The following is a 13,582-nucleotide window of genomic DNA, read 5'->3' on the forward strand; positions in this document are numbered from 1 at the left end:
CACTTTGTTTGACACAACTATCAAATATAGGCTATGAAACATGGTTGCTATGGATTTCTTTGACAGTATCTAAAACTGCTAGTAGTTACACCAAGAAAAGACTACTCCTACAAAGAAAGACTACCAACCATGAGGCAGATCAGCTTGCGTTTATACATTCAGACACAGTTATTTGAACGACAATTGCTAATATCAAGAATAAAACTAATACCTCGCTTGTCTGCCTTGAGTTTGTTTAAAATGTAATTGCATAGGGTTGAAACTGAGAATCTGTAAGAGTGAACCATATTCTGTTTTTTCTCGCTAACGATTGATGAGAATGAGAAATGAAACAAAAGGTTGTCTGTCTAATAGGTATATTGTACATACGTCGAGATGATAAGCGGGAGTTGTGGTACTCCATTAGACATAGCCTGTGATTGTTGCAAGATTCTGGCACATCACTCTGGTGAGTAGGTGTAGAGCTGGTTAACACGAGGTCTATAGTGCAGTTGTCCCACAACTCAGCGCATGGAAAATGGCTGAGGCTGCCCAATGGCTCCGATATGGCAGCTGTGTTGTTGGCCAGAGAGCCAAGGGTAGACAACTCCATCTCCTCACAGACGCTTGTTTTAAATCTTTTTGAAACTAAATGTTAAAAGAATGTCAGAATAATATTTTTTTATTAACATGGTCATGACAGTAACAAAGGGAACTTTTTGAAGCGTACAGTCACTATATTTATAGCCTTTTATTGACCTTGGCAATTGTCTGCAAAAGGATGTTTGATGTAACAAACAGAAAATAAACAAAAATAAAAAGTTGGTAATCTAATGATATTGTTGAGGAGTCAGGATAGTGAATTGAAGGTAGTAGTAACAGAAAGTTTATAAATTTAAATATATGATGGTGGATGTAGTATGTTGGTGTCACGGAATAGAAAATGATGTTTGTCATATGAGGTGATTTAATACTATATGAAGTAATGTATGAAGTTGATATTGTACTATGATATTGTACTATATTAAGTAACTTAATATGCTTTAAAGGAAAAAGCGACAAAAAGATGAAGGGAGAAAAACATTGAGATACAAGAGAGATGAAAAAATAGAAGATAGAAAAAGGGAGAGATAGAAAGATAGAGAAAACGGATAGGGCAAAAAGAAAAAAGAAGAGAAAGAAAAGGTGAGCTCAAAACAAACAGACGATTATCACCTGTCATGGACTGTCATTGTAATACAGACCATGACAGATGTCTATCATGGTTGAAGACTGTGTACAGTAACAAAAAACTGAGAAACTCTTAAAAATTAATGAGCCCGATGAAAGAATCTCTTCACAACAACATCTGAGAAAGCCCATTGGAAGAATTGTGTATTTGCCGACCTCAAAAATCGCAACAAATTAGATTAGGGGACAGACTATATAATCCAATTCAGGAAAACATTTTAACTGAACTGATAACAGACAAGTACTTTTTATTTTGCGACACGAGAAATGGTTAGTAACTAGCCTAAGAATTTTTGCTTGGAATTTGAGTTGTATGCTCAGCCACACAAGCCAGAGCAAATACATACTTTTACTTGCTCCAACGCACTTTTACCTGCTACAGGCAATACTGGACCCACCTGATAATTAAAAAGCCATTAGGCTAACATATAGCAAGAAAGAAATACTGGCTTACGAGTTAGCATGTCAAAACATGCTGTTTCATGGCACGCTGCAGATGAAACCACACACAGGTTTATTACAGGTGTCTATTACGACACGCTGATTTGTCGAGATATGGACCTAGAGAAGAGTTTAGTTTTCTTAATATCTGCAGTAGTGCTTCATTGTAACCACAGAAATTAAACTGCATAGAAGTAAATTTCTGTTACAATTAGAACAGCTTTCTGTTTAAACTAAAGCCCTCCCATACAGCCTAACGGGTTGTTATAAAGGCTCTATAGCACCCAAAAAGGCTATTTCTACCCAAGATTGGTCTACTCTTACCTCCAACCAAAAGTAGCTAGTGAGCACAATTTACTTACCTCTCTTTTTAAAGCCAAAAATGTCCTTTCTGCAGCAACAGCTGCGAAAATGCTCTCTCTTGATTGTTACAGTGTGCTAAAATCAACTCACAACAATAGTAAGTTTAGTTCTACCTGGATACTGACTGAATGGCGAGCACTCTCAAAATAATAACATTATGTCATTGCTATATAAATTGAGTGCACTCAGTGTGAACACTAGCAAGTGTCAGTGCCAACACAGGCAAGTGTCAGTGCCGACACAGGCAAGTGTCAGTGCCGACACAGGCAAGTGTCAGTGCCGACACAGGCAAGTGTCAGTGCCAACACAGACAAGTGTCAGTGCCAGCACAGGCAAGTATCAGTGCCAACACTGGCAAGTGTCAGTGCCAACACAGGCAAGTGTCAGTGCCAACAAGTAATCTTTTCATGAAGGAGTCTATGTAAAAGGTCAATGAGTACCAATCTTGTCAACTTAAAAAGATATGAAGTTATATTGTCACACTGCGCAAGTGCTTGATTCATAATGCCACCAGTGTCTAATAAAATTGACTGTCAAAGTTATCAGCTGTTATTGTCATTATGCCTAACTCAATCACAGCGTATTGACAAGGAGCTTCACTACCAACTTAGTACCTTTACCAGCTTTCAGTGAAACTGAATTTCAGTATTACCAGCTGTCATTGGAATGAGATGCCACTGTCACACAACACTGGTGTCCTGACACACAGTGCAGGTGTCTTGCAGAAAGTGTCAACAATTACCAACATTCGTTTTTTGTCGTATGAATTTGGAAGGAGAAATACACAAGGATATTGATAATAGCCTTAACCGTTTTTGGATTCAGGGAAACTAGGTACATACAGTAGTTGTAAACTACTCATACCTAAACCATAATGATGGTTTATAGGAGAGCATATGAACATGACTCAATTGTGCTGTGCCCCAAATTGTTGCACAATTGTTTTGAAAAGTCTCCAAAACTATCTCATTCAAATGTCACCGTTTTACAATCCCAAACTGCTGACTTCAAGTTAATGGATAAATATTTCATCAATAAATAATAAATTTTACAATTCAATATTTTAAAATAAGTGCATGTTTAATAAAACTGCATGTAACATAATATGTTACGTGCAGGTTCACTAAACATATTATTGACCTTACCATGACCTTTGGGAGGTCGACCGTCAATCGGATTTGAATAAAAATGTGACCATCATTTTTTTCATGGCTTAATGTGTAGAATGGCAGGTTTCATCAATATAGGTTGAGTTTAAGTGGTCGGTTGCTATGGCATTTTGATTTGTAAACACCATGATTTACGATTCATGAATCATCAACTTTATCCTGCTTAAACTCAAAACAAAAGTTTTAGTTCATTGCGAGACCTTCTCTACTAAATATTGCATAACCTGGGCATAAATAATCCAATTTAAAAAATTTTAAATGCATTAAAATCCTAGAATTTGCTGATTTTAAATCTTTAAATAACTCAAAATTGTAGTTTTAGCACGATTGTACATTCTGACTGCCTGGGTAACATACTCTTTAAAACACATTAAAAGGCCTTTATGGTAAATGCAAGCAAGTGAGAATAAACTTACTCCCATGTATTGAATGGTGATTATATACCCTCAGTTTCATTATAATCTTTGTAATTTATACCTATCTACAGGGTTAAGTATGTCGATAATAAAATGCAAGTTAAAGCAGAGACCATCCAAGCCTTGCAAAGGCTGAACCAGTCAAACAAGTTCATGTTGCAACTTTCACGATATACTAGTCCGCAGTAAGAAACGAATTGTAACAGTCAACCATGAGGCTACAAAATGCCTAGTCAACTAAATGCAGAGCACTAAAATTCTTCAAGAAGGTTGTCTAGTTCATTTTGGAGAGCTTTTATATCCGCATCAGGAACATATTTGAATTCATTTAGTTCTTCAGATGGTTCGGTGAGAGAAAGTTCAACACCAGGAGGTAAATGCCGAGTGACCATATCAAGCAGAAGAGAAGTGATATTGTTTGCCATGCCATGCACCTACAACCATAGAACACAGATACCAATATAGAAGTGGTAGTCGTTAGTCCACTTCCCCGCTTGATATTAATACATACAACACAAACTTAAAACATTGCACAGCAACTTCATCCTACCTGTACGCATCACCAAAAGGTAGAAATCCTTTATAGACTCAAGGTAATACACATAGAACCTGTGTAAGCTATGCAAACTTAGAAATTGACTCGGAAAGTCAAGCTGCGAAAAGTGAACAAATAGACCTAAGCACTGTCATGGCTAGTTAATACAAGTGTTTAAAGGTTGACTTGCAACAAAATTCACATTACAGTTATTTGGTATCAAAAGATTCACCATGTCTTACTCTGTTGTGTTGTAGGTGCCAAATATGTGAAAATGTGATTACAAGCTCTTAGAAGCTAAAAAATGAACAGTTAATCGCAGCCACACGAAAACGCCGTAGATTGGAATCCCTTTTCAAAACGGTTCAAATGGGATGTAGTTGAACACGATGGCTTCTGTTTACACGTTCATGCAACCTCATTTGGCGAAGTATCTTCACAAATAGACTTCACGCATTCAATAAAACCATGTCTATTGTCATTGCGCGTCTGTTTCATCATCATTGTAATGCTGTCACTTTGAGCAATGATATATCAAAACCTACCGTCAAAATTTGTTTAATCTTTGAACCTTAGCTCGAAGCAGTACATATCATCCTTTGATAAACATGAGGAGCCTGTTGGTCACCTGTGATAATCGGAAAATCTGCAGAAATTTTTCGCGCCATTTGGCAGGAAGTATGGGTTACATGATCAGATTACGACTAGACGATTAGACCAGGCTGAAACGAAACTGTAAAGTAGCGAGCACCTATATTTGATAACGGGCTTTCCGGTAGAACCCGGAGTGTTTGTCATAAACTAGTGCTACGAGACATTTTATATTGAGCCTTTTATTTCACGTGATAACATCATGTGTCAAAACAATAACCACAATGTTTGAGTACGTCATCGAAATAGAGAGATTCTAAACTACAGCGTTTTCATGATGGCGGTGATTAAAAGTTCGTTTTTGAACTTATAAGAGCTTGTAATCACATTTCCACATATTTTGCACCTACAACACAGCAGAGTAAGACATGGTGAATCTTTTGATACCAAGTAACTGTAATGTGAATTTTGTTGCAAGAAAACCTTCAAGCAAAGCTATGACTAGTAAATACAGGTGTTTAAGCAAAGCTATGACTAGTAAATACAGGTGTTTAAGCAAAGCTATGACTAGTAAATACAGGTGTCTAAACAAAGCTATGACTAGTAAATACAAGTGTCTAAGCAAAGCTATGACTAGTGAATACAGGTGTCTAAACAAAGCTATGACTAGTGAATACAAGTGTCTAAGAAAGCTATGACTAGTAAATACAAGTGTCTAAGAAAGCTATGACTAGTAAATGCAGGTGTCTAAACAAAGCTGTAACTAGTATACAAATACATTCTTATCTGCATTAGAAATATCAAAATATACATGTATTTTTCCTCTGCGCATCTGAAGGTGTGTGTATAAGAAGGCTCTCCAAGAACGCACAAAGCTTCATGTGACTGACTAAACTGAGAGATGCCATCATTTTCAGCAAATAGTTACAAAAGACAAGTGATTGCCATTCGAATTCAAGAATTAACATTGTTAGAAAAAGAACAGGAAGTTGGTGAGTAACGCTAACAATACCTTAATGATTCTGTGGGATGTTTTCAGCTCGTACTGGTGATCTGTGATCTCCGACCGTGGCTTAAATGTATTCACATTCCAGGTGCGAGGAGGCATCACAACTCTGGGAGTTAAACAAACCAATAATCAATGAATAATAACACCTACTGATGCTCAACACCATCAAAGCCTAATTTATATCTCATTCAGGTTGATCCAGAGTTTTTTTTAGCCAAAATACTAGGATCTCGCAACAGTACAGTCTATAACAATATAAAATGACAACAATTAGGTGGTGACAAATATTTTTTTACTTTAATTAATGCTAAATATTGTACAGAACTACTTTTAACTGCTGACTTTGGGTAAAATTGAAAGAGTGGTAAAATAAATCAAAGCTGAGAAATACTGTTGTGTTTTCATGCCTTCATTTGCACTTTTATAAATGAAACTGAAAAACCAGTGAACGCAGTAAAATACAGTTGTACATGTATAACGAAAATGTTCTACCCATGCAAAGATTTCTAAGAGGCTCCATTTTTATTTATTTGTGAGAAAACTGAGCGACACTAAAATTTCATTGACATTGTTCTTTTGCTGCCTCTTACCTTTTACAAATGATGTACAAACCTTATCACTCGTAGTAATCGACATTTATCAGTGACGCTTGAAGACGTTTATGTATTCTATTTCACCAATTAGTAAAAATGTAACATTAGACAAAACATAAATATAGTTACATTGATATTAATATTGATTAAATGAAAAAAATAAATAAAAGCCTAATTCCTACATTTTAAAAGGTATGATGAGGCCCACATGCACTGCAGCTAGTCGAGGCGTCGGGCCCACAAAGGTTGGTATTACTAGGCAATGAAGACAACATCCATTACTTCACCAAAATTGGAAAAGTAGGCATTCTTGATGAATTTAGGTTTAACAAATGGCTCTTAACATCTTTTTTAAAGCTGCCAAGTGTTGAAATTTTACGCAAGTCTATTGGAAGACTGTGTCATAAGGTGTCATAATGCGAATACTTAGTGACACCAATAACAGGTTTATAATGACACTGATAGACAGATGTCACACCAGTGATACTGATGACATTTAATACGAACAAGTACGTACTAAATGTCATTTGATTGATGTTATGATTGATTTAAGAAGTCTCACCGGTCAGCAGTTGGGTCAAGGCCTTTGATAAATTTATGGAGGAAACGGGTGTAAGACTCTACCGGAGCTAGATCGTAGCCTTTCACATGAAACCACAGTTCAGGATACTCTTCTCTCTCAGGAATCACATGCTACGTAGTTATCAGAAACATACATATTTAATACATAACCATCACATATTTCAACAAAATATACATAACACAATTATGTATTTACATGGCAGCATTATATGTATAATATAATGAATGTATAGAATTATTATTTAATTGGGTTAGTTTTTGCTCAACCTATAAATTAAATTGCCAAATTCACTTCCAATTCAGATTAAATTGTGCATTAAATTACTAAATTATTTTGTAAAGTAATTGAATTAATAGTTAAATTAACAAATCAATTCAAATTAAATCACAAAGCCCGTCATTGAAAGTGACTAGAAATCTGAATGACTTGGCCGGATTAACTTGATGAAAGAAATAGGAAAAAGCTCACAAGTCTAGGATCTTCAAGCAAAGGGTTGATATCTTCTGATTTTGGTTTCATTGGCCGACAGATTGTGTATTTGTGTCTGCATAGTTGAATTTGATTGCTTCTTCTTCTGACAGCGAAACCAAAAGAATTCCTTGCGGATGCCTGGCAACAGAAACTCAGCAGCGTTACACATGCCATGATTGAAGACTCGTGAAATCAAAATTAGCTATTTAAAACTTATTATTATAGGCTAAAATTGTTCAACTTGATACTTGTAATACAATAAAAGTTGGATTTTTTAGCCAATATATTAAATATAACTTTAGTTCTGTTAAAAAATCTCATCAATTTGCCTTTAGCTGACATCAACAGAACTCATTGCAGGATCTGACATCATAACCTTCTTCTTCATAGAATATCTGTAAGATCTTTTACTTAAACTGGCAGTTTATTATATCACATTAATATAATAGTTACATTATTTTGATGCAATATTACATTATATAATGTAACTATTATATTAATGTAATATTACATGAATATAATTAATACATTACATAAATCTGTGATGTAATCTATTCAGTTAACATTGCATAAATTATAGCCATCTTCCTCCAAAGGTTTGACTAATCTGCTCCAATAACTTAATATAATCGAACTGTGTATTTAGAATTATTGTTTGGATATATAAACTTTGGATATTACACTTTTAACGTTTCTATGATAAAATTATTGCTGCAATTACAGAACAAGTAGAGTGATTAAATCTCATATATTCCTTATACTTGCTGCTTGTATGAAGTTAGTCGTGAAACCTAGGAGTGCTGCCTTACCACAACACTTAGATTATAAAGGTCAAGACCTCGATAAGGTCAGGGCACACTGATGCTGTCACAGTTATTCAAATAATTTAGTAATACACGCACTACTAACAGTTTTGTGTAACATTGGTGGTCAGTCATCTAAAATTGCGCTGTTCACTTGTTGATATAAAGTGTTATTATATATCAGTTGCACTTTGACGATCTTAACGAATTTTAAGGTAACACTTTCTACTCCTGATACAAAAATGTTCAGAAGTGTTTACTCTTTACTACAAAAATATATTGCTAGTAGTATAACAATGAATATAGTTTTTATTTATTTATGTAACATAGATGTTATTTGCGTATTTGCAGAGCATTTGGCTAAAAAAAGCCTATGACGACGAGCATAGCCTTAGGCCTACTTTTTTCTAATATAGAAACACTAATTACAAGTTGATTAGGCTAATTTTTGAGCTATTTATAATTAAATAACCTATTCAAATGGCAATCTATTGAAAAATCAACTAGTTTGATTGATTCTGTTTAAATCCTTCAATTTAAGTTTTTAGGCTAATTTAAACCCTTTGTGAGGTTGTAACAACTATTGCACCTCAATGCCGCTACTTGTAATACATATATATTTGAATATTATCTGCAGTTGATTTTCAAAATGCAAGGTTAGATTTGAGTTCACGAACTGTCTTAGGCAGAAATCTGTTGTTATAAACAGACTTGGTAGTGTAGAGAGTGAAAATCTCAAGTGATAATTGTATTTGGTTTTTAGTCATGAGTTCATCAAAATTAATTCATGCTATTAGCAATTGTAGTTTTCTCCGTGAGACATCAAATGCATGAGAAGCTAATGTCTGATTTTCATACGTCAATCGACTAGAATTTTAGATAAGAGGTTCTCTAGATCAGAGTGTTAGTAGACCATAACAGAGAACCTGTTATGCTGACCATTCTTTTCACTTAAGATTTGATATACCCTAGGACACTTATGTATTCGCGGCATCTAACTTTCGCGTTTTCGCGGTGTCATCCTCTCGTGAAAATTTAATGAGCGAAACTAAACTATCATAACGAACGAGCGAAAACGCGAAGTTAAATAGCTTTGTTCATTGATATTCACAATAAAATCGTCATATTAGAAATGCAGGCAATTTTCGTCTGTGGTTGGGCTCAATGGGAAATTTCTGGTAAACTCATTATAGCTAATACACCGACTGAGCAGCATGGCAAAGCAAATTAAGATTATATCAGTTTAGTCACCGAATTTGTAACTGATGAGGATGAAAGTCTGGTAGGTGAAGTCATAAAATTGCAGAATAATTATTGTAGTGATGAATTTTATTACCAACCAAAAACAATATCAACCCTCATCAGGTCTAACCACATTATCTCTTCCACTGCCAACCATGTACAAATTAGCTACCGGCCTAGTGCCAGCCATTTTACCGAAATTGCCGATATTGCTTCATGATATGTATACAGTATTTTTTCAAGTTCTACTTTAATTATCTGTATAATCACGAAAATCTAAATTGGCTATTATGTCATCAACAACTAATTACCTGTTTTATGACTTGCGCGGGGTAGTTAATGAACTCACAGAAAAATGTTCGTTTTTAGATTAGCAATTCTCAAACAAAAGTTTAATATTGCTTCGTTGTTTTAGGCTGATTTTATAGAGAAATCTTCGGACAACACAGTCAATTTCATAAAACACTTAAAGACTGTGGGTTATGTAGTCAACAAATAATAAAATCAGGATACCAGACAATTGCTGAGAAAGTCCAAAAATGCGTTTATGGCAGTGGCCCCTAGAAAACGAATAAATGCGTTTATGGCAGCGTAAGGGTTGTACAGTTTTGGTTGTGAAGTTGGTTGCTACCTATCTATTTTCTTTTTCTTGGGATTCGAGTGTGAAAGTCACAGCGGGAGGAACCTAGACGTCATTGATAGTCTAAAAAACAAATGGCAGCAAGTGATCAAATTGAATTGCCGATCTCACCCACATGTTTCAACCTGTGGTTTGCAAATACGAACTAGTCACAAATTGAATTTTTTTCTTATTAGCAAACTGGACCTGAGGAATGTAATCTGTTTTTTCCACTGCATTTATTTTCACATCACTATATTTTCGCACTCATCAGAGCCGCGAAATTAAGTTGCAGCGAAATTTTATTCTGTGTGCTACTCACGAAACTAAATACTAGCAAAATATAAGTGTCCTAGGGTAGATTTTATGGCTACTATTCTATAGGCTACCGTGTTAATCAATGAGCTACCATGTGAACATCATAAGGTAGTCTAATGAAATATCCCACACAGTAGCAAAATATTCTACATGTGGTTTACACAGGCTAGGGTCTGCAAGCAGATCAGCCTCAGCGAGAGCACCATAAAGGTGTGTTTGATCATACTGAGGTCCTTGTTAGCTTGTTCTATTTTCGTTTGAAGGTGCCAAACTTCAGATCTCTTGGCAGAATTACACCTATATATCTTGTTTCTTGAGCAAACTTTAATAGAGAAACATTTAGTACATAATCAGCATTGAGTAAGGAAGCTAAAAAATTGAACACTAAAAAGACCACTTTTCAAAATTGAAGAAAAGATACCAAGTTTTGATATCGATGTTAGTTTAGCAAACCTAAAAAAACCACAAATGTTATTCCAGCAAGAAAACTATCAAATGAGGGATGGTACTGCAAAGGGCCATGGTGGAGCAACTCTACTTTTGAAAGGACTGATGAAAAGATAAGGCGACCAAGCCGATATATATAGAGCAAGGACTTTTGGGACCTAGGTTTACCTAGAAAAGATGACAGACACCATTTATCAAGATTTATAGAAAATTTGTATGCAATGGACAATCTTTAACAAATTTATTTTTACTGTTCGCGTGTTCGAAAAATTTATTTATGTTCATAATTGCTTGTCAGAATAATCTAAGTATCTGTTCCAATTAAGTACTATCTGTTAAAGTCATTTATGTAATATTTTTAAGTTTTTGTAGTTACTTTTTCTCGAGATAATATTTTGTATTTAGTATCTTTCGTTATCAAGATGTTTGTTTGTTTGCTTTATTTCATCATTAACATTTAAATATATACAAAAGAGATGAAAACTAGACAACGAGCATCCAAAGAAGGCCATTTGCGTGATAGCAAAAGCTAATATTTAGCGCGGACCTACTGTAGGGATGTGTCTTACTGCTTCTCAAAAGTATTGTTCCCTACATTGTAGGCCTATATGTAATATTTTATGGACATTCTGTTAGAGTTTAGATTATTGTACTGCAATGGCTAGTTATCCCTCAATAGTTTTTTTATTGTTAAAGGTTGACTTGCAATAAAATTCACATTACAGTTATTTGGTATCATAAGATTCACCATGTCTTACTCTGTTGTGTTGCAGGTGCAAAATATATGGGAATGCGATTACAAGATCTTAAAAGCTAAAAAACGAACAGAAAATCGCAGCCACACGAGACCACCGTAGTTTGGATTCGCTTTCCAAAACGGCTCAAATGGGATGTAGCTGTTACAGGATGGTTTCTGTTTACAATTTCATGCAACCTCATTCGTCGAAATACTTTCACAAATATACTTCACGCATTCAATAAAACCATGTCTATTGTTCTTACGCGTCTGTTTTATCGTCATTGTAATGCTGTCACTTTTAGCACTGATATCTTATAACTTACCGTAAAAATCGTTAAACTTTTTAACCTTAGCTCGAAGGAGTACATATCATTGTCTGATAATCACGACGAGCCTGTTGGTTACCTGTGATAATCGAAAAGTGCTGCAAAAATTATTTGCGAAGTATTGGGTCACGTGATCAAATTACGACTTGACGATTGAATAATGCCGAAACAAAACTGTAAAGTAGCGAGCATCTATATTTAATACGGGGACTTCGGTAAAACCCAAAGTGTTTGTCATAAACTAGTGCTACAATATGTTTCATAGTGAGCTTTTTATTGGCCTTTTAATACATGTGAGAACATCACGTGACAAGACGATAATCAAACTGTAATGAATACATCAGATAAATAAAGAGATTCCAATCTACGGCGGCTTTTCGTTTTTGAGCTTTCAAGGGCTTGTAATCACATTTCCACGTATTTGGCACCTGCAACACAACAGAGTAAGACATGGTGAATCTTTTGATACCAAATAACTGTAATGTGAATTTTGTTGCAAGTCAACCTTTAAGAATGGGTAAAGTTTACAAAGTCAGCAGTCATGAAAGGAAAGCAATGTGATTGGTCAGTTTAAACAATAACTGTTAATCTCTGGGTCATTTGCTTATGTAATACAAATACTGCTGCAATTTTTAGGCAAGTAAGCTTGTGTTTTCCTTTTGAAAGAGACATGTGATATTATTACTACAATAAAATCGTTTATTTGTTGGAGAAATATCATTTCTGATCTTTATTACAAGTCTAGCAGCAAGCTCGGATAAAATTGTAACAAATAATTAGATAACTAAAGTTATTGTTCTTACAAGAGTTGTGTTCCCTGTTGTTTGTTTCAGCAGGTTGTATCACAGGCAGCGTCGGTTTCAGCGCACTCTGTTGGTTTCAGCAGAGCACAAGTGAGTTGGGTTCAGCCCCCTTCTGTTGGTTTCGGCAGGCTGTATCATCGGCAGCGTTGGGATCAGCGCATTCTGTTGGGTTCAGCAGAGCACTTGTAAGTAAGTTGGTTTCCGCACCCCCTGCTCGCTTCAGCAAGTTGTATCGTCGACAGTGTTTGTTTCAGCGCACTATGTTGGTTTCAGCAGGTTGTATTATCGGCAGCCGTGGGATCAGCAGAGCACAAGTGAGTTGGTTTCAGCTCCTTCCTTTTTGGGTTGAGCAGGTTGTACCGTCGGCAGCGTTGAGTCCAGCGCAAACACGCTAGAAGTAAGGGTTGTCTCCACCACACGTCTACGAGTTTTCTTCATTAGCTTGGAATTTTTACTTATCATAACTGTTGGTGACAACTCGGTAAATAAGCGTATCATCAATAAAAAAAACTAAAACTGCAATAACCATAGGTCGAAAAATCATTAATATATGCCAGGATTAACGTGGGTCCTAACACAGAGCAATGTGAGGAACCTGGTCTTACAGAGTGCTCACTCTTAGTTCAGATTGAGAAGAAAGTCATGAACCCATTTGTAAAAGCCTTAACATAAAAAATTAATTTCAACTTACCAGCAAAATTAGCTTCAAAATAGGCATATCAAATATTGTACGTTGTGTGAATATCTAACAAACAAAAGTTACACATGTGACATAGCCAATATAATTTAACTTCATCGCCGATACAGTACAGAAAGCCAATATTATGACCTTGACAATTGGAGAAGTTAACGCAGTTAAATATTGCGACGGGATGTTTTGGCATCTCAGCTATTACTTTAGATTT

At 35.4% G+C, this 13,582-nt stretch overlaps 1 protein-coding gene across 1 annotated transcript; it reads right to left on the reverse strand.

The window, feature by feature from the left end:
* Positions 1–3,589: 3,589 nt before the first annotated feature.
* On the reverse strand, positions 3,590–13,462 carry LOC137396307 (small ribosomal subunit protein uS10m-like). The gene is made up of 5 exons (XM_068082523.1): positions 13,369–13,462; positions 7,378–7,518; positions 6,889–7,019; positions 5,737–5,839; positions 3,590–4,032 (listed from the first exon to the last, which is right to left on the reverse strand). Exons 1-5 carry the CDS (start codon positions 13,393–13,395, stop codon positions 3,850–3,852), a joined length of 585 nt encoding a protein of 194 aa, XP_067938624.1. The 5' UTR covers positions 13,396–13,462; the 3' UTR covers positions 3,590–3,849.
* Between the last annotated feature and the right edge of the window lie 120 nt (positions 13,463–13,582).

The sequence above is a fragment of the Watersipora subatra genome, chromosome 5 (assembly GCF_963576615.1).
Source record: "Watersipora subatra chromosome 5, tzWatSuba1.1, whole genome shotgun sequence".
NCBI classification, from domain to species: domain Eukaryota; kingdom Metazoa; phylum Bryozoa; class Gymnolaemata; order Cheilostomatida; family Watersiporidae; genus Watersipora; species Watersipora subatra.

What these genes read in the sequence shown, in the direction of transcription:
- LOC137396307 (XM_068082523.1), bottom strand. Translation starts at nt 13,395, where the DNA reads ATGCCTATTTTGAAGCTAATTTTGCTG. An exon ending in CTTGACCCAACTGCTGACCG is followed by an intron (nt 5,840 to 6,888) that starts GTGAGACTTCTT and finishes TTTAACTCCCAG; the next exon opens with AGTTGTGATGCCTCCTCGCA. An exon ending in CATCCCACAGAATCATTAAG is followed by an intron (nt 4,033 to 5,736) that starts GTATTGTTAGCG and finishes CTATGGTTGTAG; the next exon opens with GTGCATGGCATGGCAAACAA.